A 26,419-nucleotide genomic window follows, 5' to 3' on the forward strand; every position below is an offset into this window, starting at 1 on the left:
GGGAGCAGACGTATAGGGGCGTCTTCAAAGAGATTCTCGAATTAAATGATTAATAAAAATATGTATTCAAACTCTTGTAGCAGCATTCGAGTAACTGTCGACTGAGTTCAATAAAATGAGCAGCCTTTATGGACGTTTTGGGTTTAAGTTTACAAAATGTTGGTAAGTTTTATTAGGCAGTATTAGGAGTAAAATTTTTGTTGGCCTAAATGTAAAAAAAATCGTTTTGTCATTCAGTGTATGAGGGATTTATTAAGATTAGATTGATAACAATATGAAAAGCTATGGATGAAAGACTGCCAGACAAAGTCTCGAGTAGGTAGGCTGATTTTATTTTAGGAAGGGGGCGGGGGGGGGGGGGCTAGGGGGTGGGGGGGATGTTTTGTTTCTTGTATTTTTCTTTCATCTTTGGCGTTGAATCGTCCAAGCCTTTTCAGACAGTTTTCTTACACACCAGTTTCTGCTCCCTAATTTGTCACCAAGATTAGAGTGTATATCCCAATATGGTGCCACAGAATCAATGAAGTGTGAATGACACGTGACGGGAATGCTCGACGAGAGATTAGTCTTATCTCATTACAGGTGGGCTTACATAATTTCACTCCAACCGGGCACCAAATCTAACCTTTTTCACGAAGAGAGTAGAAACTGTTACGCTCTTCTCTTTTTCCTAGCGTTTATATAGCACATTATCTACTAAATGCGCTTAAAGTGCTATGCAAAGACTCCATAGTCAAGGACAATAATTTACATGTAGGACACATAATTTGGACGTTATGGGTTTCCCTTTCGTCAACAAAACACGATATCTGAGAACTAAAAACGAATGGGAGATGAAAGATGAGATTATGAATTAGCAATGCCATCCTCCTCTCATCTTCTTTTGTATTTCGTATCTCATACCTCGTGTTTTGTTGACGAAGGGGAACCCCGAAACATCCACATCAATAGTCTTTGTAAATTAAATTGAAGCTTCTATTATTATTTAGATCAGAAAATCAGTTCTATTTCTAAACTTAAAACCCTTCGTTTTCCTAATTCTTATCATTGTGTCTATGTCGTCTCGGATAGGACGGTTCAGGGTTCGAGTCTCGTTCTGAGAGGCTATAGTCGAATCCTTGGAAAAGACTCTTTACTCACATTCTCTCACTGTACTCAGATGTAAAATGAGTACCTGTCCTTTACACTTTTGTATTTGTCCAGATTGTCACACGTGATGACCTTGACCTAAAGGTGAGTGACCTTCTCAACCAACACTTCGTCATCAACACAACGGAAGGTCAACACGTTTGGAAAGACAAAAATGTCGGCCAGAAAAAACAAACTGATCTGTGAAGTCCCAGGTTTGAGAGTTTTTTGTTTTGTTTTGACACGATGAGGGTCATTTTCATCGATCGATATTTGTAGGACAAATTTTCAGACCAAAAAAACCGTTTAACCCTCTCGTCACCAACTATAGGAAAATCATCACATTCGTTACGATACAACCAACATTTAACCCTCTCCTCACCAACTATATGAAAATCGTCACATTCGTTACGATACAACCAACATTTAACCCTCTCGTCACCAACTACAGGAAAATGGTCACATTCGTTACGATACAACCAACATTTAACCCTCTCCTCACCAACTATATGAAAATCGTCACATTCGTTACGATACAAGTAACATTTAACCCTCTCGTCACCAACTATAGGAAAACCATCACATTCGTTACGATACAACCAACATTTAACCCTCTCCTCACCAACTATAGGAAAACCATCACATTCGTTACGATACAACCAACATTTAACCCTCTCCTTACCAATTATAGGAAAACCATCACATTCGTTACGATACAACCAACATTTAACCCTCTCCATACCAACTACAGGAAAATCGTCACATTCGTTACGATACAACCAACATTTAACCCTCTCCTCACCAACTATAGGAAAACCATCACATTCGTTACGATACAACCAACATTTAACCCTCTCCTCACCAACTATAGGAAAACCATCACATTCGTTACGATACAACCAACATTTTTCTTATTCAAATTTCTGTCGTACATCGTAAAATTTAAAGAAAATGAACAGCGTTTTGTAGAGCATGTTTTGCTAAATATATTATTTATCGCAAGAACTTTATTTCGATTGTGTTTGAGTGATAACAAATCTATTTATTGTGTTAGCTGGGTGTGACGTTTTGGGGAAATTCCTGAAAATGGCTGGTAAGTAGAAAGTTAAATTCGTTTTATTTCCCATCATAGCACGACAACAAAAAGGATAATACGAAAAATGCTGAAACAATAACTAAATAAATGAAAAACATAAAAATAAAATTCCCTTTATTCATCCCATAGTGGAAATTTGTTTTTAGGGTCTATTCCAAGGGCAGACTGGAATAAACCAGGCGTTAGCCGCAGTGCAGTGCCGCAAATTAAGCTATGGCGAGGTGACTTGCTCAAGGCCACTCAGCGCAGCGGTGGGTGATCGAACTCGGTACCTTTCGGGTACGAAGCAAAGACCGTACCGCTGAGCAACGCTGCCCCTGTCAAAAAATTCAGTTGCTAAGCAACCCCATGCCTTGAGGTACGTACTGGATGAATGAGATTTGGTGATCAGAAAGATGATTTTGATAAGAATAGAATAGAGATTTTATATAGCGCAATATCCAATAAATTTCCTCAAAGCGCTTTACAAAAGGGCCCCTGACCAACAGCAACCCGTAACATGTACAACGAGACATGACGCCTGTTAGGCGATATTACATTTTTTCCGACAGGGACAACGCTGTTAACGGCCAGGTACTTATTTTACACCTGAGTACGGCGAAAGAATGTGAGTAAAGATTCTTTTCCAAGGACTCAACTATGCGCTGAACGAGGCTCGAACCCAGGACTTTTCCGATCCGAAAGCATGTGTCATACCACAAGACCACATAGCCGCATAAGTCTCAGGTGAAAAATGATGAATGCCCCCACATGACCTTTCGTGTGTATATTACACGATTGTGTTTCATCATAATGCCTACGCATGTCTGAAGACTGAGTTGTTCCGTGAGGCTTATTTTTCATATAGATGTTGCTTAGATTTTGTTTTTTGTATGCATGCTTATTATGTATCATGTAGTGTCGTGATTTTTAATTTTGTTGTTTGTAAACATTTTTATTTTTATTTTTATTATGTAAAGCGCCGCAGAGCACGATTAACGTGGATGTTTAGGCGCTATATAAATTCATTATTTACTATATACCATTCTATTTATTTATGTAATTCAATCCAATTTCAATACACAGGTCATTCAACGATCATATATATATATATATATATATATATATATATATATATATATATATATATATATATATATATATAATATGAGGCTTGGACTAAATTATATATATATATATATATATATATATATATATATATATATATATATATATATATATATATATATATAATATATTTATAAATGTATATATGTATAGCTTAACTCAAGCCTCATTTATTTGAAAATAAATTGAAGTTTGACCACCTCATCAACCCTGACATATGATCGTTATGGGTCAGTACATCACACCTGAATAAAGTGACCATTTTCAATACTCACGTGACCCCGTGGCGGTCCCATGATCGATCCACAAATTTGATTAGATTCTTGTCCCATCCAAGGAAAGGCCTGTGTCTCTTGTAGTCATAGATAGTCACGGATTGTACAGATTTAGACAAAACAGGCATTGGCTTTATTCAATGGAGACAAAGGCTCGATGCCTTTTGGGCAAAAAAACGTGTGTTTGGCTGTTGATTGGCAGTTTTCATTGATAACAAAACAAAAGAGCTCGTCCCGGTCTCCTTCACGTGTGTTGTGTGATAAGGCCAGGTTAAGGACGTTTAGTTAAGCATTTGATTTTAATCTATTTGATAAAATGGTTATATGATGATGTTGATTATGATAATAATAATAATATATAATAATAATAATAATAATAATAATAATAATAATAATAATAATAATAATAATAATAATAAAAAATAAAATAATAATAATAATAATAATAATAATAATAATAATAATAATAATAATAATAATAATAATAATAATAATAATAATAATAATAATAATAATAATAATAATAATAATAATAATAATAATAATAATAATAATAATAATAATAATAATAATAAAATAATAATAATAATAATAATAATAATAATAATAATAATAATAATAATAATAATAATAATAATAATAATAATAATAATAATAATAATAATAATAATAATAAATAATAATAAAATTAGACAAATATATAAAAATATCGATAAATAAAATAAAATTTAATATTTATTTGATAATGGTAACAGAGTTTCACTTGACAGTGGCCACTGATCCCCCCCCCAATCACCACACACACACACACACACACACACACACACACACACACAGCATCTATAAACCATAGGCATCTATCGTATCAATTTAACACATTCAATCTTTTTGGCTGTTGTTGTTGTTGAAATCCACTGATCCAGAAATCAAATATCATTCACTTGATCCAAACACATTCGAAAATCACCAATTATTGAATTCTTAATCAAATCATTTCCAATTCCACTCCGATTCTATCCCCTGAAATAACCTGCTGTAATAAGATCCTGACCTTATGAAATACGTCGTCGACTACAATCCCAGTTGAGTCCATTTTACTGGAGGTATCACATCCTTCATGGCGAAATCTACAAAGTGTCACAAAGATATATTTGTTATAGTGGATGAATGGTTCATTCCTGGCCAATATCAAATGTCAGTGATCCTTCTACATGCCTTTGGCCTTTCCCCCCCCCCCCCCCCTCCAGAATGGACTCTTCAGTGTGAACGGATTTGTCTTAAAGAAAAATACAATTAATAAAATGACGTTACCCTATTATTATTATCGATCAATTTATCGACGTTGATAAGCAAATGTTTTATAAATAAAACGACGTGGATTTCTTTCTTCTTTTTATTTAACGAGCACTTTTTGTTTTACATAAAAGTAGTAGCTATAATATTATCGGTTTGAATGTCTATTGTGAACAGGGCCATATAAATTTCATTCTTAAAACCTTTGTGATCTTAGGCCTATCCGCTTGATCGCTTCTTAATGAGTTGTGCAAGACAATCCTGGTAGATTGATTGCTGGTCCGTTGTGTCAATAGTGGGTTGGATCAAAACCCCATTATGTTATTATCTCTATCCGTCTCTTGCCGTCAGAGTTCCAATGTCAAAGTCACAGCGACTTATACAACTGGGTGTTTAAAACTACATGTTCCAGGCGAACAACGAAGATTGATGATGACGACTTCAGGGTAAATATCATATGTCACCATTCAGGAAGTGTAAAAGTTCATATCGAGTTTTAACAACCAAAGCAACGCGGTGTAAATAAGAAATGTCATTTACAATGTTGAATGTACCTGGCAATTACAGGTAAAATTATTATTTCTTGTTTTCATTCAGCTTTTATGTAATACAATATCCACCAAACGTGCTCAAAGCGCTTTACACAGGGTCCCTGACCAACGGCAACACTTAACGTGTAGGACGGGACATGACGCCTGTTAGGCGATATTATATTTTTTTTCGGACAGAGACAACGCTGTCAATGGCCAGATACTCATTTTACACCTGAGTACGGTGAGAGAATGTGAGTAAAGAGCCTTTTCCAAGGACTCAACGACGCGCAAAGCTAGGCTCGAACCCAGGACCTTCCGATCCAAAAGCGAGTGTCATACCACTAGACCACATAGCCGCACATATTACAATATCCAAAATAGAAATTTCAGTATTGAAAAATCCAAATCTGTATGTGTTCAAATAACTTTATTGATTCACATCAGCACATCGAGAAGTCTCTGGTTTGAGGATATTTCGACAAGCTGAAAGTTAAATCGATCGATTTATGAAGGACGAGTTTTCTTGCCAAATTCTTTATCAAAAAACAAACGACCAGAACTTTCTATCTCTGATTATTTAATCTGTAAATTCCATTTCCAGCGACTTGTCCACCCAAACATGATACCGATGTGAGACGGTGGGTCACAACCACTTATACACATGTTAGATGTTATTGTTATGGACAAACTGTTCTATTGCTGTGGACAACAGCCACATATGCGGCTGTATTTTCCTTCGGATCGGAAGGTCCTCGGTTCCAGTCCCGAGCGGCGCATAGTTTAGTCATTGGTAAAGGTTCTTTACTCACATTCTCTCTCCGTACTCATGTGTAAAATGAGTACCTGGCCGTAGACAGCGTTGTCTCTGTCCCAAAAGAAAAAAAATGTACTATATTAAGTGTTACTGTTGGCCTGGGACCCCTTGTAAAGCACTTTGAGCACGTTTAGTGGATATTGCGCGATATAAATGCTCAAGTTTGTTTTTGTTTGTGATTAAGCGTCTCAAAACGTGATTTGTTGGAGTGATAGTGGGGCTGGAAACTAGAAATTTTAGTAAAAATATATAAAACTTGAGTTACGTGTAGTATGTGTTTGATTGAGTTTGAATAAATAAAACAGTTGGATGAAATACGTTCTTCCAAATTGCTATAATTCCTATCATTTCATACAATGTCTATTTACTGCCACCACCCACCATTTGGTACATATCGACACATACCATTTCGATATGATGGGTCACAATTGCTTAATCTGCTGGCAAAGATCAGCTTAGACCTTTAGTAAGATAAGATAAGATCTATCTATTTAAAAAAATGATTTATATGTATATGTTGTTGTTGTTTTTGCTATAGACAGAAGAAGGGTATTGAGCCCGAAACGTTCAGCCAGTGTTTGGTATTTTGTTCTTTATTCCTTGAATCTGTTATAGTCAATTTGTTTATGACGTTTTACAATACTCTTCAACAGTCGTAACGTCACTTCCTTCCTAATGACGCATGGTAACTTAGTTAATCTGGCTCTAAACTATCGGAACAATGGCGGACGCCCGTATGAAATATTTCTCCGACGAGCATAAAAGCGTTTCCAGAGGGGAAAAAAACACATAAATTTGATCATGTTTTGACAAATACATATTCTGATCACAAGGCACATGAAAAGTTCTAGCCAGCATGAAGAATAACAAATTACCGATTTTCTTTGTTTAGAACCAAGATGGCCGTCGTTGCCGGGCGGCGTGACATCAGACTACTGAATCCAATAGGATTCAATAGTCGTAACGTCACTTCCTTCCTAATGACGCATGTAACTTAGCAACACTGTCTCTAAACTATCGAAACAATGGTGGACGCCCGTATGAAATATTTCTCCGTCGAGCATAAAAGCGTATCCAGAGGGAAAAAAAAACACATAAATTTGATCATGTTTTGGCTTTTACACATTTTGTTCACAAGACATATGAAAAGTTCTAGCCTGCTTGAAGAATAAAAAAGTACCGATTTTCTTTGTTTAGAACCAAGATGGCCGTCGTTGCCGGGTGGCGTGACATCAAACTAATGAATCCAATTCACAGCTTCTACCTGGTAACATTTTGACTTGTCCAAAGATCCCTCCGCACTTCCCGTCCGATGCGATGCACTACTTTTATGAAAAAAAAATTGCCCGTCATATTGCATTAAGGGTCAAAATGACCTGATTGGAGCTGAGATATTTCACCGATGAAAAGTAGATACATATCATTATATAACAGACCGATCCTAATTATAACTGCAAACATGTGTTGGTTATCTCTGATCTCGTCTTATTCAACTGTTTATCTGTTTTGTACTTTGTCAAATCTTTTCCTAATCATTAGAATCATGGAGAGACCCCTATAACGTCACATTGTCTGTATACAGATTTTATCATTGATTTTAATCTCCATTGATTCGATGGAACAATTACTTCATGAATTTGATTTTGTATCAAATTTAGTTTTTGTAGAAACGATGACAAAGAAAACCCAAATCTAATGATTTAATCTTGTCATTTTATGACAGTTGGTTTGGAGTCTCCGTTCGAGTCACGCTCTGGCGGCGCAAACTTTGAGTTCTTCGGAAAGGCACCTAACTCACATTCTCTCACTGTACTCAGCAGTGAAATGAGTACTTAAACGATAGCATCGTTGTCTCTGTGAAAATAAAAATAAAACCCCTTCCAGTAACGCGTCATGATACAACATCTACGATAATAATTTGTGACGTCAGACTATAAGTCGTTAAATTTTACTAAAAATCAGATTCTTTTTTAAAAAAGTATCATTTAAACGTTTTTGAAGATGTCTTTTATTCAAAGATGACGAAATATCTGTTTTCTAACTTGCTTTTTGTCTTTGTCTTGGAATGAGATTACTTGGTTTTGTCCTGGTCCTGGCCGGATACTCTGGCTGGGAGGGAAACAGTCAAATGTATAGTTAGTTTTGGGAGATGATATTTTTTAAACTTGTAAATCATCTCTCTGTTATGTACTGTATTATTTTTACTTTTACTTATGTATGATTTGTAAACAATTGAGTGTGTTCCTCTTGGCGGGGACCTGTGCTTATGTTTGGATGAAACAGTGATCTCAAACTAAGTACACTGATAATGTGCTCTTGGAATCTACATCTGTTCCCTATTTGAACCAATTCCCCGTTGTCTACCTTATTCTTGGATGCTTTAATTATAATTCTAGAATTTTTTATTATCCCATTTTCTTCCTTTTTACTGGCGCTGATATGACCTAAAAGTATTGCAATCGCCGTAAAACCCTTAAAAAAATAATTGTAACTCGATGCGTCATCGTTGTGTATGATTTGCTTGCATTGCCTGAGAACCGTCTCCTATGCGTTGTGCTGACGGGATGTGTAAGAGTTTGCCCTATTGTTGACGATGTCACTTTTGTGATGAGTGTTCCCATTGTTATTGACGTATCGGATTTTAACGGTGCCTCCCGTGTCATCTACGTCTGCAGACACACAGAAGCCACTGTCACTGGCCACTGATTGGTCAATATCATTTGTGGGCGTGTTCGTGTTTTTGTTATGAGTCAAGGTCTGACCGGAGCCATCGTTAAGTTTTTGCCTGACATTGAAACCCGAAAGGACTGGTCTTTTCACGTCATTTTTTTTTTTTTTTTTACACCGCCTAGTGAGTTGTCGTTAGTAGTGCTTAAGGAAACAAGTTGCCCCATTGGTTGAACTATTGAATACAACTCACGATTTGTTTTCTTTTGTGATCCAAAGACTGGTCTTTGGACGTCATCTTTTGGTCAGTGTCAGGCTACAAGTTAACGATGGCTACGGTCACCATGGTCTTCAGACACACCCAAGGCTACAACAAAATGGCTGTCTTTGTCGATTTCCGTCTGCGCATGATCGTCACCCCATAAGTAACTCCCTGTAAAGGTTGACGTCATCTGTTTTTGATTTGAAATAACTCTCGAGCCTTTTATTGTCTGGTTGACGTTGAGAGGGATGTTTACTACAGTAGTCATAGAGTCATTGATAGGTGTGGATTGGTGATGGGGTCTGGTCGTGACACAGGTGTCATCAATGGAGTCGGAAGAGTTGAACCAGCGTCGTTCTTGATTTACTCTTACATGCTAGTTTGTACGATGTTAATACGATTCAATAGTCTGATGTCACGCCGCCCGGCAACGGCGGCCATCTTGGTTCTAAACAAAGAAAATCATCACTTTTTATTCTTCATGCTGGCTAGAATTTTTCATATGCCTTGTGATCAGAATGTGTAAAAGTCAAAACATGATCAAATTTATGGGGTTTTTTTTTCCTCTGGATACCCTTTATGCTCGCCGGAGAAATATTTCATACGGGCGTCCGCCATTGTTCCGATAGTTTAGAGCCAGTGTTGCTAAGTTACCATGCGTCATTAGGAAGGAAGTGACGATACGACTGGTGAAGAGTATTGTTGATTTACTTGGATTTGTCATATGATGCCTTCCAGCACAGGTCGGAATCCACAAACTGGCATAATGAATGACACAGACATTCACGACAATATCACTCAAAAACAAACACTGAACCTTGAGCCTGTAAACACCTCGACCTCCTTGTTAAACAACCAGAACACGGGAAACCAAGTCATATAGGTACAACAGTCACATACAAAACTTTCATTATGACAATAGTTGAATAATTTGGATGGGCTTTGGGGGGGGGGGGGGGGGGGGGGGGGGGGGGGGGTTATTGGTATAATTTTGGTTGTTGTTGCTATTTGGTATGCACGTCAAGCTGTTGTTAATGGGCGGGGCTGGGCGGGGCGGGGTGATTTCAGCTCAACGTTAATCATTCAACTATTCAACAAGTCATTGCCAGCTTGTTACTCGCCCCCCCCCCCTCTCTCTTTCTCTCTCTCTCTCCCCTCTCTCTCTCCTCTCTCTCTCTCCTCTCTCTCTCTCTCCTCTCTCTCTTCTCTCTCTCTCCTCTCTCTCCTCTCTCTCTCCTCTCTCTCTCTCCCCTTCTCTCTCTCTTTCTCTCTCTCTCCTCTCTCTCTCTCTCCTCTCTCTCCTCTCTCTCTCTCCTCTCTCTCTCTTCTCTCTCTCTCCTCTCTCTCTCCTCTCTCTCTCTCCTCTCTCTCTCTCCCGCCCTTTCTCTCTCTCTCTCTCTCTCTCTCTCTCTCTCTCTCTCTCCTCTCTCTCTCTCTTTCTGCTTTAACTAAAACTACCTATAAACCCATTAAAGAATCGCACTAAATTGGGAAAGGTTTAGCATGTATTGCCAACATGCTCACCCCAAAGACTTCGCGAAGTCCCAGGTTTGAGAGTTTTTGCCAAGGGTTATTTTAATCGATCTTTACTTGAAGGACTCTCGCCAGTTTTCTAAATGTTTTTGTTTTTGCTGAGTACGGCTGTGTTTTAATTAGTTTCACACCGACGAAACCGGCATACGCATCATGACTCAAATGGAGAAGAACGGGAGGAAGAAAAGAAAGAAAAAAGATTTGATAAAAAAAAAAAGAAGAAAAATAAACAAGCAAACAAACAAATAAACCAACCAACAAATAAACAAACACGGGCGATTTTTAAAAAAGGTGTAGAATTGACACTTGTACTTAAGGTAGTTGAGTGTCGCCCGATCGCAGAGAGTAATTAAACGTAACCACTCTTCTCTTACAAGTTATTTATAACGTCTAACGTCTATTTATAAGTCGTCAACACCACTTAAAATGCAGGATGAGACATGACGCCTGTTAGGGACTATTACAATTTTTACAAAGGAGAAACGCCTTGTACTCATTTTAGACCTGAGTACGGTGAGAGAAAATAAATAAAGAGCTTTTTTTTTTTTCCATAGGCCCAACTCTTTTTAGCCAGAGCGGGACTCAAACAGGTCAGAAGGTCAGCACCATGTGCAGCACGATTAGTGGATATTGTACTATATAAATGCTCAAACTGACAACTTCGGAAGCAGAAACTGGCCACCCATAAAATCTGGAGAGGTTTGTATGAATCAAGGCTAGACAAAGCGGACAAAATAATATGAAGAATATAGGCATTCATTTTCTTTGAGGGGGAGCCGACGGGGTGTGGGGGGTAGAGGGGGTGAGGTTTTTTCTTGCATTTTTCTTCCTGATTTGTCTAGAATTGTTTTCTACAAACCTTTTCCAGATCTTTATAAAATGACGTTTTTTCCATCGCCCCCCCCCCCCCCCCCCCCCCCGTCTTCTAGTTAGATTTGGTCTCGAACTTATGTCGGCCCCCCTCAAATGGTCCAATCACAACAAATCCGACCAATTACTGTATTAGCCACAGCCACACAAACACTCATTGTGTTCCATTCAATTGGAGCCCTTTCTTGATTGCCACCCAATGCCATTTGCCTATATAAACACCTCGTTATGTCGGCCACAATCAACGCTCTGTTTTCATTTCTTTAATTGATTACGTCTCCTTGTGGAATGCTAACACACGTGTGTGTGTGTATGTCTATGTGTGTGTGTATGTGTGTGTGTGTGTGTATGTACTAGTGTGTACATCTCAAGGGGAGACAATCAAACATCAAAAAGCCTGGCGGAATGTCCTACTTGACGTTCTTTGATTCCCTTCGGCCGACGTGCACATATTTCCAGGTCTAGTAACCAAACGCATTTATGCGGCTATGTGGCCATAGCTTCGGATCGGTAGGTCCAGTGTTCGAGTCCTCTTTCACAGTTCTATACTCACATTCTCTTATTGTACTCAGTTGTAAGACGAGTACCTTAAACACCTTAAATAGGCGTAAACAGCGTTGTCTCTGTGAGATAATATTGTAATATCGCCTTAAAGGCGTCAGTCATGTCTCGTCCTACACGTTATGTGTTTCTCTTGGTTAGAGATCCTTGTAAAATGGTTTGAGCACGTTTATTGCGCTACAAAAGTGCTCTATTTATAGGTTTGATTAAATATGGTTGTCATGTGCGATATTTTGGTTGGTTTTAGAGTATTTCCATGACAACAATGAGCCCATGACGATTTGGGTCGTCAGACCTGTACATAAGTACACGTTGGTTTGAGGGGATTTCCATGACAACAATGAGCCCATAACAATTTGGGTCGTCAGACCTGTACATAGGTACACGTTGGTTTGAGAGTATTTCCATGACAACAATGAGCCCATAACAACTTGGGTCGTCAGACCTGTACATAGGTACACGTTGGCCTCGTTGCTTGAATTAAAACTGTCGGATCTTTAAGGCTGATCCAACAATATCGTGCTGTGTGTTTGATATGGACGATGACGTCATCGCTCTCTATAAAATAAAAATTGTAAGACAACAAAGTTTTGTTGAGAAAATCTTTTTATTTCGATATCAAAACTTTAATGCTAATTTAAGATCATGAATGAAGACAGGATAAATAAAATTCGTATAAAAATACTAGAATCGATTACATCATAAAGAATTATTTTCGTTGTAAAACCTGCAAAAATATTGTGACCGATATATTTTAAAATTATCAAATGCCAAACTTGTACATTTTATACTTTGAATATTGATGTACTGATAAATATTGAACCAAGATGAAATATTATGTCATATTGAACCACTTTACAGTAAAATTTACATTGTCAATTCATTTCACACAAAAATTATGAATAAATAAAAAATGGAGAATGCGTGATATTCGTGTGCAAAACGTTTGAATCTTATTCTCAATGTCAGTTTTATTTTAGACCCTTGCTATTACTTTCTTCTCTTCAAATTCAAATTTCTTAATAATATGAAAAATAGCTTACATTGACATTTTAGAAATTATATAATTTTTGTTGAAAAAAGCAACTACATTTCGATTTTTTTACCTCTCTCGTTTTTTATTATTGATTGGACCTATTTATTTAAAATGATCAAAATCTGAAATTAATCTTTTTTTTTAAATAAAAAGAATACAAAGACATAGACCCAATTGCTAGAATAATTGAATCCGTACAGGATTTTAATCATTTTTTTCTTAAACAGGAAAAATATTCTACCAAAAAGATTTTCTACACGATTTAAACAAAATTGTATGACAGACATCAACGATCTTTGATAATTTTAAAACATTTTATTAAACAGGAAAAATGTTCTAATATATGTTTTACAGCCATTTATATTTAATGTAAGACAACAAGACACATGAGACATAACACCAATAATATGACAACAACGATTTACTGTAATACTGATATGGTAAAGACGTGTCATCAAATATGAATGATGTGGATTTTAAAGGCACAGAATACAATTTTAAAATAAATGAAAATGCTGAAATATGACAATTAAAGTATATAATAAAGTTTGTAAAATAGCACCATACAAATCCTAAAATTGACATTCATTCAAAAGACAAAACCAACAAACAAATCCCCCCCCCCCCCCCCAAAAAAAAAATAAAATAAAATAAAATAAAACAAATCCAAAACAAACCAAAAAAAATCCTAAAAGTCTGAAATTTTTAGATTTGAAAATACCGAAATTCCCATTGAAATGTTATGACCATAAAATAAGCCAAATTTCCTAATAAGAAATATGAGTTTATTTTTAAATTTAATTTAGAAAACGAAAGATCTCTCGATATGGCATGGACTCAATAAACACGAATTGAATTTACATACAAATACAATGGAGGATCCCACCTGAAAAATATAACAAATAAAAAAGACAAGTTATTTTCATCATCATCATCATCATCATCATCATCATCATCATCATCATCATCATCATCATCATCATCATCATCATCATCATCATCATCATCAGCATCATCATCATCATAATCATTATATTTATCGTATATACGCATGTGCATAAGTAACTTTACATTATTATATGCTAAATTACTATTGCTTAACTATATTGTGTTAGAGTCGAAAATTTTATATCAAATAAAGGAGCATACATCAAACCAGAGGCATGCTTAGTTCTATGACAATTTATCAATCCCAGAGTGAATGGTGAACATTTGTCTAAGACAACTTGATATTTCAACTTGACGCAAATGACGCAAAGAAGGAATAATCAAGAATGTTGCAGGGATAATCGTGAATACGCAAAGTCTTATATTCTCGAACCAGAACCCTTTGGCACCAACGTGATTTGATTGAATATCGCCATGTTGGATTCGACTGTTTGCAATATATCTGTTGCTTTAAACAACAACAAAAAAGTATTTTTGTGAAATCTTTTTGTAATTACTTTTATTTCAATTCTTTTACTCTTAAAACTAATCCTTGGAGAGAGAGAGAGAGAGAGAGAGAGAGAGAGAGAGAGAGAGAGAGAGAGAGAGAGAGAGAGAGAGAGGCCCCGTCTACTTGTCCATATTCAAGCTAAACGGCATATACGCTGAGGTTGTACAGCTTTTCAAAGTTTTCAGAGCTGCCTGCCATTCTATATCATTATATCTTTACACTTTTATAATCTGTATGTCCCTTAATTTACACTATGTAATTATTCTTACAGCCTACAATATTATTACACTATATATACCTATTACCAAATTTTACTTTACCACATTATATTTACGTATATTATGTTTATGTATGTTTCATTGTCGGCATTTTATACGTCTGTACAAAATTCCCTTTTGGATGAATAAAGTACATTATTATTATTATGGCAAATTGCAACAACGAAAGGGCTGGTGAGGAGTCAAAGGCGGACAGGTCAACTCGAGTAACAAGAGCCAATGATGATCGAACATTTGCGCGACAAATAACAAACCCATCTGTAACGCCCCTGCCATCACTGTGGAAAACAACATTCCAAGATGGACCGTGTTAGGAAGACTTGAAACTGCTGCACTCAGAGTGACAAGGCCTCATGTGCAACTTCAACTGAGAACAAGACGGTGCTCGAGTTAAAAACCCAGAGCCTATTCTTATTGGGCACCTCTGCGATCTCCTGTAAGACCCACAAAGGAGCAACAGTCCCAAACAAGGAATGCTTACGGCATTTAGAACATTGTTGAAACAGAGTGGAATACATCACAGCAAATAACAAAACAGCCCTTGATAAACACAATGGGGAGATTTGTCCGAGTAGAGATGGGAAATCTTGACGGCCACACGCGGTACGGACTTTGTTGTCGTCGAAATTTACCATTTTTCCGAAGCAGAGCAACCCAACTTGTGTTCTTTGGACCTTCGTTACTTGCAAGATTGTGCGTGTGTGTTTATTTAATTTGGCCGACGAACTTTAAAATATTGCTCATTTCTATGATACAATCTATATCCAATTTTGTCTCTTAAAACTCAAATGAATTGACTAAAACAAGCGTCATGTTACTTTTGCACATTTAAATAAACATTGTTTTAACTACTACTATCTATGATAACTTTTTGAATACGAACCTAGCCTGGGGACTCGAGAATAAATCTAATGTGCAAAAGTATATCTTGTACAAATATATCCAAAAATCTACAAATCTTTGGTTTTTAAAACAGTAATTCTTCCGAGGTTTGGCAATTCATTTAGATACATAATTTGATTTCTTTTTAAAATAGAGGGAATGCAATGTAGACATTTGTAAGATCTCGTCGCCTCGGCATTCTGTACACAAAAAGAATCATCCACGGATGTAACGCTAGGAGTCGTCAGAGATAACCTTTGTTGTCTGCGCTGGAAAAAGGACCAACACACATTTCTCATAAAGTTCTAAAACCGATCCAACACGCAGATACAGACTATATTTATATATGTTATTTTAGGCCAAACTTTGGTATAGTGCAATGTTATTTATCTGCCGAAATCTTTCAGTATTCCCACCAATAAATATCCTGAATTTAAGAACCATTCTGCATTCTGCATTCAGACATCAATGAGCACAGCTCTGTGTTTGACGTCTGCTTCCTGCAGTAGAATTGTTCATCCCTTGTAAGAGCCAGAATATCTATTTTTTACTTGACTGAATTTAGATTTTGATTGAAGAATTCGCACCGACAGTGGGAAACGACGTGATGAGCGCGTTACAGTATATTTGTGACCCATCGTCTATAAATGGTATTTTGTCGGGATTAATCCGACTAAAAAATGTAAAGGTAGAAATAAAATCACGATGGCAACGAGCTTCAATTTATACATTAATCTTACATTTCATATTTGTGGCCATAAATTCAATTTAAACCATCGAATTCCTTCCGACTTTATACCGCTTTGGGACACTGGGTCACATTTAGAACACGCTGAATCTTTAAAAGTTGAATTTCAACGTTAACAAATTTGTGAAAGTAGAATTCTATAAAGTTATTGTCCATTAGATGTGCAAAATGAAGGAGAAGTGGAAGGGAGAGAGAAAATGGTGAGGGATTAGGAATGAAGACAACAAAAATTTACATTCTGTCTCCAAGTGAAGTTGAGTTATAGTTTTTCAAATTTAATGACGCTTTTAACGGCTTTTGGTTTTTTAAATTTGATTTGTAAATCACATCTGCATCGTAATTGTCTCATTTAGACAAAACAAGATAAGAAAAGCAACAAGGAAATGGTAATGTAATGCAGTATAAGGTAATGTAATAATTAATTTATACAGCGCGCAGAATCTAAAAAGCGTTCTAAGGCGCTACACACACAAACACCATGGGTAACATAAAATTAAAAAATGAACTTTTATATAGCGCAATATCCACTAAACATGCTTAGAGCGCTTTACAAGGGGTCCCTGACCAAGAGCAATACGTAACATGCAGAACAAGACATGACATGACGCCTGTTAGGCGATGTTACAATTTTTTTACGATATAAACGGCGCTGTTTACGGTCATGTACTTACTCATTTTACCCCTGAATATGATGAGAGAATGTGAGTAAAGAGCCTTTTCCAAGGACTCAACCTTGCGCTGAGCGAGGCTCGAACCCAGGACCTTCCGATCCGAAAGCGAGTGCCATACCACTAGACCACATAGCCGCACAAAATACAAACTATAATTACTCAAAAGCCGTTCTGTTTGAATAGAAATGTCTTCGAACTTTCCAAAATTACTGAGCTCCGGGGCGTCTTGAATTTCTTTATCTAATGGGCACGATCTATATTACATTTCCATGTGCTCGAGGTCATTGGTCACATTGGAATATGTGCTCAAAACGACCCACATAGTGAAAAGTGTTCACAATTTGAAAAATATCCAACGCTACAATTGGTCATTTTGTTCAGCATGACTCAGTGGCATGTTTACAACTTTCATAAACAAAGCAGTATGTATTGTGAAATGTCCAATCGTTGTACAGCAACAAATCATGTGATTGATGACTTGGTTGGACGAAAACATGAATATAGATCGCTCCCATGTGTTCCATAATTTTGGGACTCGACAGAGAAGATTTGTTAGCTGGAGATAGTTTACATACGCTAATGTTAATATGTTTATAATGATGTTAATGTTTATGATAATTGATAATGTCAATGTGATTGGGATTGCCTTGTGATATGATAGCTGGATGGACTTACCTATGAATACATTAGTTGATGACCTTGACCCTGGCCTTGGCCCTATCTGTGTTGTGTACATTGTGGGCGACACATGTGTAATCTCCCTCGTGCTTCTTCTGCAGACCTTCAATTTGGAGCCAACCGGTCACCTGGTATTTGCCAGGTCCTCCACGGAGGGTTGTCACCAGATAGTTGTCATCACCTGGATTGGACGATAAATCAATACAAACATATTGATTCTATGCGGTTAGTTTAAAAATCTCACAACTTCCGCCAGCCGGATATAGCGTACCGACAGTGTAACCTCAAACGGTTAAAGTCTGATTTATACACTTTAGTCAGAACTTCTCATAAAAATGGCTGGCTAAATACTATAACAAAGAGCTGAGTGACGTCAATTTCGTTCCTTCTATATAAAAAGGACTGGATGTGGGATATAGTGCTTATCCAGGGTAAGCACCGAGCTCAAATTGATTTACAAATTTATTTTATCTCTTGATAACGCATTGCAATTCTACTCGGGAGACCCGGGTTTGAGTCCCGCTTCTACATCTCTTTGTTTTCCTTGAGCAAGATACTTTGTCCCTAATGTTCACTTTGTGACACTGCACTGCGGCTGACGCCAGGGTTATATCGGTCTTTTCTCGATACAGACTTGAAAGAAAACGTTTCCTTGAGGGGGACGAACAGGCCTACAAGATAACACGCAGGACAGGATCGGATTTAGGGACTAAAAACAAACAAACCAAAAGGGAATGAGATTAGCGGAAGATAGCGTCCCTTGATTGGACGTCACCTTACAGAGAGAACGTCAAAATGGTTATGCGCATGCGTCTCTCTTTCGGTGAAGTGTCTCATGCGCACAACCAACATGACGTTCTCTCTCTAATAACTTTTCCGCTCGTGACTTCCAATCAAGGGACGCTACTCTTCCGCTAATCTCATTCCCTATAAGCGCAACATAGATAATAATCCAATGAGAGCACATTTAAAAAAAAAGTGTTTTAAAGTTTCTACTACAACTGAACGCTCTCATTCTTCTTCTCTTGTATTGAGTAATATCTATGTAGCACGGGATATGATTAAAAGGCATTTGACAAAGGAAAAGGCATCTTCACATTTGCCTCTAATTCTGAATCATGAAAATACGATTGTTTTAGGGAAGCAATCTTTCGCATTTAAATTTGACGAACTCCAAACAATGTATTTGAAATAGGGGCTATAACTAGGGTAAAAGGTCAAACTGAGATATTCATCGCTTATCTCCCCTCTATACTCACATTCGTGTTCGTTGTAATTGATCTTACTGAATTAGAGGGGGAAAAACAAAACAAAAAAAAAAAACAAAGAAAAAAAAAAGCAAAGAAAAAAAAAAAGAAAAAAAAGAAGAATAGGGAGTAGGAGGAGGAGGAGTAGGAGGAGGAGGAGGAGGAGGAGGAGGAGGAGGAGGAGGAGGAGGAGGAGGAGGAGGAGAAGAAGAAGAAGAAGGAAGAAGAAGAAGAAGAAGAAGAAGAAGAAGAAGAAGAAGAAGAAGAAGAAGAAGATTATTGTAGAAGACTACCTGGCAATTCAAAAGTCTTGCTGTTGGCACGAGTGACCTCCCAGTATACAGTTGGTGTAGGAAATCCAATGGCCTCACAGGTGAGTACAACGTCACTGTTCGTCGTGTTTCTAACGTACTCGGGCTTCGTCACAATCTGTGCACCTGGAGATGTATACAGTTGTTAGTAGAATAAACACTTGTACTTTCAATTGTTCACCATCGATGTGTACTTATTTGCAGACACTATGACCCAAATTGTCACGTGCCCATTGATATAACCCTCAAACCAGCACACAACATTGCCCGTTACAAACATCTAAATCACGCATTAGATTATCAGGCCTGAAATAATTATGAGTCGTTTTCTCCCTTCTTACATTTATCACGGCTTTTAAAAACAGTGTTCAATTGAGGATACCAACCGGAAGTGCTCTTAATAAAAAACCCAGCTTTCGAAATGTCAAACCCAAGGAAACTATGACTAATTATCATGAGCCAAATGATTATCAAAGTGATAATCAAATCCCAATGTCGACATTTGGTCACGGAATTCACTGCTACAACTTACAAAACTACATATAAAATCATTTAACAATTCTTAATCCCCGAAATAAATAACAATTATAAAAGGAAATAGCAGCTTAAATTTGATCTACAAAGGACATATGCTATGGACGTTTCGGGTTTCTCCTCCATCAACAAACTAAGATGATGAGATACTAAATACAAATGAGAGATGAGACAGTTGACAACAGAAGCCTTCCATCTCTCATTCCTCTTTAGTGTTTCATTCATCGTGTTTTGTTGACGAGGGGAAACCCCAAAACGTCCATAGCTTCTGACTTTGTAAAATAGATTTAAACTGATATTCCATTCTAAAATTGTAATTGATTCATTCTTCGATATTCAAGCAGCAACACATGCATTCCATCCTTCGGCGATGAAACTGTAGATATTTTTAAAAGTCAGTCTACGTACCAGGTTCACAGGGTCCTACGGATTTGACTCTTAGCGTGGCATCTTGTAGGGCAGACGCCATCAGATGACAAAGATTGCTGGGGGGTGGGGGAGGGGGGGGGATGGGGCGGGGGGGGGAGGGGGGTGGGGTGGGGGTTGGGGGTGGGGGAGAATAAAACATCAACATTGATATCAAAGTAACGTCTCAACTGACACGTTGGAGAACCAATTAAAGGGATGTCTATCACATAATAATAATAATAATAATAATAATAATAATAATAATAATAATAATAATAATAATAATAATAATAATAATAATAATAAAATAATAATAATGATAATAATAATGATAATAATAATAATAATAATAATAATAATAATAATAATAATAATAATAATAATAATATAATAATAATAATAATAATAATAATAATAATAATAATAATAATAATAATAATAATATACCGCTCAACTTCCACATACGTGCTCAGCGGCGCTATACGTACAATATTAATTGTCATTCAAACATTCATTCTTTGAGAATACATACTATGAAGAAACAAACACATACAAATGCACATCCCCAATAGAAAAAAAATGAACCAATGGTTGAGGACATTTTGAGAAGGGAAGATGGCAACATCACGAAGTAATAAACTAAACTTAAACTTGAGCTTTTATATAGTGCAATATCCACTAAACGTGCTCAAAACGTTTTTCAAGGGGTCTGACCAACAGCAACGCATAACATAAAAAGAACGAGACATGACGCCTGTTAGGCGATAATACAATTTTTTTCCCAACAGAGACAACGTTTTTAATGGCCAGGTACTCATTTTACACCTGAGTATGGTGAGAGAATGTGAGTAAAGAGCCTTTTCCAAGGAATCAACTATGCGCCGAGCGAGGCTTGAACCCAGGACCTTCTGATCCGGAGAGTGTCACACCACAAGACCACATAGCCACACATATGACATGCCTATGGCTATTATCTGGGCTCATCCTCAACACTGTTTAGTCAAAGGCCTCTACAAAAAGCCTCTGTTGATGACATATTGATGCCAGTAAAGTTTAAAAGACACGGTACTTCAAAACCTCTCAATGACTATGACGAAGTGGCCGAGTGGTAAGTGGTTTGATACTCGCCTTAGGGTCGGATAGTCCTTGGGTCAATAACTGTCTTCCCCAGAAAAACACACTTAAAAGATTTTGGTCAGAAAAGTCTTCCTTCAACTCTCGATCGATAGAAATGATCCTCATCTTGTCACAAACTCTTAAACCTGGGATGTCCTTGCAGACGTCCTTGATGCCCCCCCGTTTTAAGAGTTCTTGCCAAGAAGAGAGATTGTCTCTGGCTTGAAACCCAACTTCAGCCACATTCAAAAAAGGAATTAAAACGTTAATATTTTACTTTAAATCCAGAAGTTTATGCTTATATTTTATATTTGCATTATATTTACATTTTACAAAATATCGATGGATCAAAACTACCGTCAACTTTTTACAAATTCTCAAACTGGAGACTTCAAGGAAGTGTCAGGTTTGAAACTTTTGGACAAGGTGAAGGTCATTTTAATCGATCGATACTAACCAATTATTATTTTCTGACCAAAATGGAAAAAGTGACAAAATGTCTGAGTACGTTACCATAGTAACCATTATTGTTTCCATGAACACAAAACACCTTTGTGCTGTTTAATCAGGAGTATTCCTTGTTTACCTCTTAATATGCTTTGAGTAAACTGAACTAACAAAAGCTATTTGTACAAAATTTGCGGGAGACGCGAAGACGGCTATTTACATTGTGATGGGTATAATGATGCTGGTTGCCTCTGACTGATGTAAATATATACGACATCTGAAATTCATTTTAAAATTTAAATCACACTCTGACAATGAGGCAAATGTTTAAGATGTAAGATTATATGGACATTTATGCAGAGAATTTTTACATATTTTCCATGACCAATGCGCTTCATTCATCACTTCATCACAGCATGTGGAGCCCACTTTTCATTTCACTTTTACTGCTAGGTATAAATCTTGTATTTGCACGTTTTCAACACGTGTTACTAGTTAAAGTCTCATTTTTACATGAGTCAGGTGTGGTAATGTATGGAAAGTTCCTTAACATAAGGCACAGGGCCTGAGCCAAAAGTCTGCGATTAGTGCTACTGCCTCGCTCAATAGTGGTTGACTGTATTACAAGACAATGACATCGTACAGAAGTGTCATGGACGCCAGTAAGGAACAATGATGCTGAAGTTCTATTGATGAAGAACGTAGTGATTAGAGAGGCAATGTATGAATCACTCTCTGTACGTCATTAAAAATAGCCCTAAATAAGTAGGTACGAATAACGATATGGGGTGTCCATACGTAAGGGCGTACGAATAATCTTAGGGGCTACTCGTACATAAGTACGAATAGTCTTAGGTTTTACTCGTACATAAGTACGAATAGTCTTAGGGGTTACTCGTACACAAGTACGAATATCGCCGTCCTTACGTGTAAGTCTTTCCATCAGATCCACAGACGATTTCGTCCCAGATACACTGACAGATTTGACCAACTCCCTTGATCTTTTTGCAGTCGAGTCCGTATCCACACTGACCATGGGTGTAGGTGGCATTTGGCATGTCACACTTTTGGCCTTCAAATCTGTAGGAAAGATTAAAAAATGAGATCCAAATGAATAACCTTGAGGTTTGATTTCCGATTCGATTTTCAAGATTATATAAAAAAATAATAAACTGGCCTAGTTTTTGCGCGTAACTACAGACATTATTGCTGGACAGGTTTTGATTGTTGATAGCTCAAATGCTTAGCCTTATTCTAATTAATTCACACCACTATGTTATCATGAACGTAAATAGATGCCTGTATATATTAAACCTTTATTGACCCGCAATATTTCGGGTCCTCCACCAGTTTGAAAAAAAAATAAGAATTAAGTAAAAAACAAAAAACAAAAAGAAGAAGTAAAAGTAGAGGGAATTAATATGAAAAAAATTCAATTTATCCAAGAACGTAATATTTGTCCTTTACAAATACCATAATTCATAGAGCTGTAGCAATTTGGAATAATCTTAATTTTGAGACAAAAATGTTCGAATTCAATTATTGCTTTAGTGAGAATACCATTGATAAAGAACTTACCAACATAATTTAATTTCGATGAACCATGACATTGGACATTATTTGCACTTTGTATATTAATTTATTGAAACACTCATAAGTGGACATATCCAAACGATTCATAGTATAAATTCACCTGTTTTTTTAAACATTCTACTACTACTACTACTACTACTACTACTACTACTACTACTACTACTACTACTACTACTACTACTACAACTACTACTACTACTACTACTACTACTACTACTACTACTACTACTACTACTACTACTACTACTATACTACTACTATACTACTACTACTACTACTACTACACTACTACTACTACTACTACTACTACTACTACTACTACTACAAACTACTACTACTACTACTACTACTACTACTACTACTACTACTACTACTACTACTACTACTACTACTACTACTACTACTACAACTACTACTACTACTACAACTACTACTACTACTACTATACTACTACTACTACTACTACTACTACTACTACTACTACTACTACTACTACTACTACTAACTACTACTACTACTACTACTACTACTACTACTACTACTACAACTACTACTACTACTACTACTACTACTACTACTACTACTACTACTACTATACTACTACTACTACTACTACTACTACTACTACTACTACTACTACTACTACTACTAACTACTACTACTACAACTACTACTACTACTACTACTACTACTACTACTACTACTACTACTACTACTACTACTACTACCACTACTCACCAATACTACTACTACTACCACTACTACTACTACCACTACTACTACTACTACTACTACTACTACTACTACTACTACTACTACTACTACTACCACTACTACTACTACCACTACTAACCACCACTACTACTACCACAACTACTACTACCACTACTAACCACCACTACTACTACCACTACTACTACTACCACTACTACTACTACTACTACTACTACTACTACTACTACTACCACTACTACTACTACTACTACTACTACTACTACTACGACTACTACTACTACTACTACTACTACTACTACTACTACTACTACTACAATAGTACCACCCACTACTTACCGTTTACATACGTCACAACAGTTACATTCCCCCTCCTTCTCGATGCCAGCCAAACACTCCGCTCTCTCCAAAGGCTTACACTGCTTGCATTTCGCCTCACATTTGGGTGAGACGCTTGCTGCCGTTGCCACGGCAGCGCACAGAGCCAGTGTGATGACAATCGCTTTCATGGTCTCTTGTGATCTGGATAAATATAGAAGAAAAACATTTGAGATTTTATATAGCGCAATATCTGCTAAAGGTACTCAATTCGCTATATACTACCGAAACATTCATTGTCTGTTTTGTTCCCATACGAAGCCTTTCCATCTTCACTCTTTCGTTAGTATTTTACGATCACCGGCTTCAGGCAGCCCTTACCGTTTTCTTCAATTCGCTATACAAATGGTCCCTATCCAACTGTACCGCTTTAAACATAGAACGAGACATGGCGCATAAATGCCGATTAATATCTTTTCCAAAGAAACAACGGTGTTCACGGCCAGGTACTCATTTTACACAAGTGTGCAGTGAGAGAATGTGAGTAAAAGGTTTTTCCAAGGACTCAACTTTTCTCTACCAGAGCCGGACTCAATCCAAAGGCGAGTGTAATTCCACAAGACCCCAAAAGCCTCACTAAAGAACTGCCTAAAATAAAAATAAAAATCAGATGAAATCACCTTTGTTCTTTCCCAAGGGCAGATTTTCTATTTGGAATTCTAAGGGAAGACAGAAATAACCCAGGCGTTAGCCGCAGTGTAGCGACTCAAAATTAAATATAGCTAGTTTCCATGCTCAAGGTCCAATAGCGTGGCAGAGAGGGGAGGGGGAAAGGAGAACCGAACTCGGCACCTTTTGAGTACGCGGCAAAGACTAAAGACCATACAGCTCCTCACCCCCCCCCCCCCCGCGCCCCCCACCGGGACAATAATTCGGCATTGATGTACATATGTCCTCGTTTCTCCGCTCACCACCACGATTCATCAGGGTGGGGGGATGGGGGGGGGGGGGGGGTTTACTAATTGTGCTTGTACTGTCGAGTCTAATGATCAATTTCTATGTAATAATCGCTTTCGTGGAGACTCGCCATGAAAAACTCTTCTTCGATCCTTAGTACGAAATAAATGAAAATGAACAATTGGGTCATAACCGAATACGAAAGTGCAAAATTCGACCATAACTGGTTATTTAAACTGACCAAAAAATATTAATATTTTACGGAATTGCGTTGTCAAAGACTAACATTGCTTCTATCTAATAAGGTTTCTTGATAACGTAACTTCTGCACTTTGAACATCAAAGCTTGACAGCTTGTATGCAGAGTGGCAAAACTTTTATTCGCCAAACAGGTCGTTGCCGTAAGAATAGAATAAATTCAAAGTTGATAAAGGCTGTTGTTTTTATTAAGAAGGGGAGCATAAGGGATGAAGACGGGAATGCCAAAGACAACAAGAAGGAAGAACTAGGAGAAGGGTGGGAGGAAGAGATGAAAACAATCAAACTGGTAGTCGTGGTGGAAAGGGGAATTCAGTGTCATCGTTAAATTCCTTTAGAAACCATTCAAACCAATCAAAACAAAACAAGAAAAACAACAAAAACCACTAAATTGAAAAAACAAAACAAAAAAAACAAAACAAAAGAAACAATTATAATAATAATAATAATAATAATAATAATAATAATAATAATAATAATAATAATAATAATATAATAATAATAACAACATCAACAAAAGCAACAATAACAATAACAGTGAAAACAAACCCACAATCAAACAACAATAGCAATAAAATTGAAAAAATAAAACCACCAATTAACAACAACAGCAGCCGTAGTAAGGAAT

At 36.9% G+C, this 26,419-nt stretch overlaps 2 protein-coding genes across 11 annotated transcripts in view; both read right to left on the reverse strand.

Moving 5' to 3' along the window:
- Positions 1-4,885, reverse strand: part of LOC144966059 (uncharacterized) — an 83,535-nt gene extending 78,650 nt beyond the window's left edge. The window contains exons 1-2 of one of the 10 annotated variants that reach the window (XM_078902095.1): positions 4,637-4,885; positions 3,607-3,910 (exon numbers count right to left, since the gene is read on the reverse strand). In XM_078902095.1, coding sequence (XP_078758221.1) covers positions 3,607-3,734 — 128 coding nt within the window. In that variant the 5' untranslated portion in view covers positions 3,735-3,910; positions 4,637-4,885. The other 9 variants (XM_078902078.1, XM_078902079.1, XM_078902094.1 and 6 more) reach the window with 9 other exon arrangements.
- Positions 4,886-12,727: 7,842 nt separating this feature from the next.
- On the reverse strand, positions 12,728-24,777 carry LOC144966061 (insulin-like growth factor-binding protein-related protein 1). The gene is made up of 6 exons (XM_078902100.1): positions 24,598-24,777; positions 22,861-23,013; positions 20,371-20,447; positions 19,411-19,554; positions 17,868-18,051; positions 12,728-14,061 (listed from the first exon to the last, which is right to left on the reverse strand). The coding sequence occupies exons 1-5, from the start codon at positions 24,765-24,767 to the stop codon at positions 17,879-17,881; spliced, it is 717 nt and encodes a 238-aa protein (XP_078758226.1). The 5' UTR covers positions 24,768-24,777; the 3' UTR covers positions 12,728-14,061; positions 17,868-17,878.
- Between the last annotated feature and the right edge of the window lie 1,642 nt (positions 24,778-26,419).

The sequence above is a fragment of the Berghia stephanieae genome, chromosome 2 (assembly GCF_034508935.2).
Source record: "Berghia stephanieae isolate SIO BIC M18660-M18661 chromosome 2, UCSD_Bste_1.3, whole genome shotgun sequence".
NCBI classification, from domain to species: domain Eukaryota; kingdom Metazoa; phylum Mollusca; class Gastropoda; order Nudibranchia; family Aeolidiidae; genus Berghia; species Berghia stephanieae.

Excerpts from the sequence above, each read along its gene's own strand:
- LOC144966061 (XM_078902100.1), bottom strand. The coding sequence starts at position 24,767 with ATGAAAGCGATTGTCATCACACTGGCTCTGTGCGCTGCCGTGGCAACG. Across the intron at positions 23,014-24,597 it reads TGTTGTGACGTATGTAAACG|ATTTGAAGGCCAAAAGTGTG; the intron begins GTAAGTAGTGGG and ends TCTTTCCTACAG. Across the intron at positions 19,555-20,370 it reads CGTAGGACCCTGTGAACCTG|GTGCACAGATTGTGACGAAG; the intron begins GTACGTAGACTG and ends ATACATCTCCAG.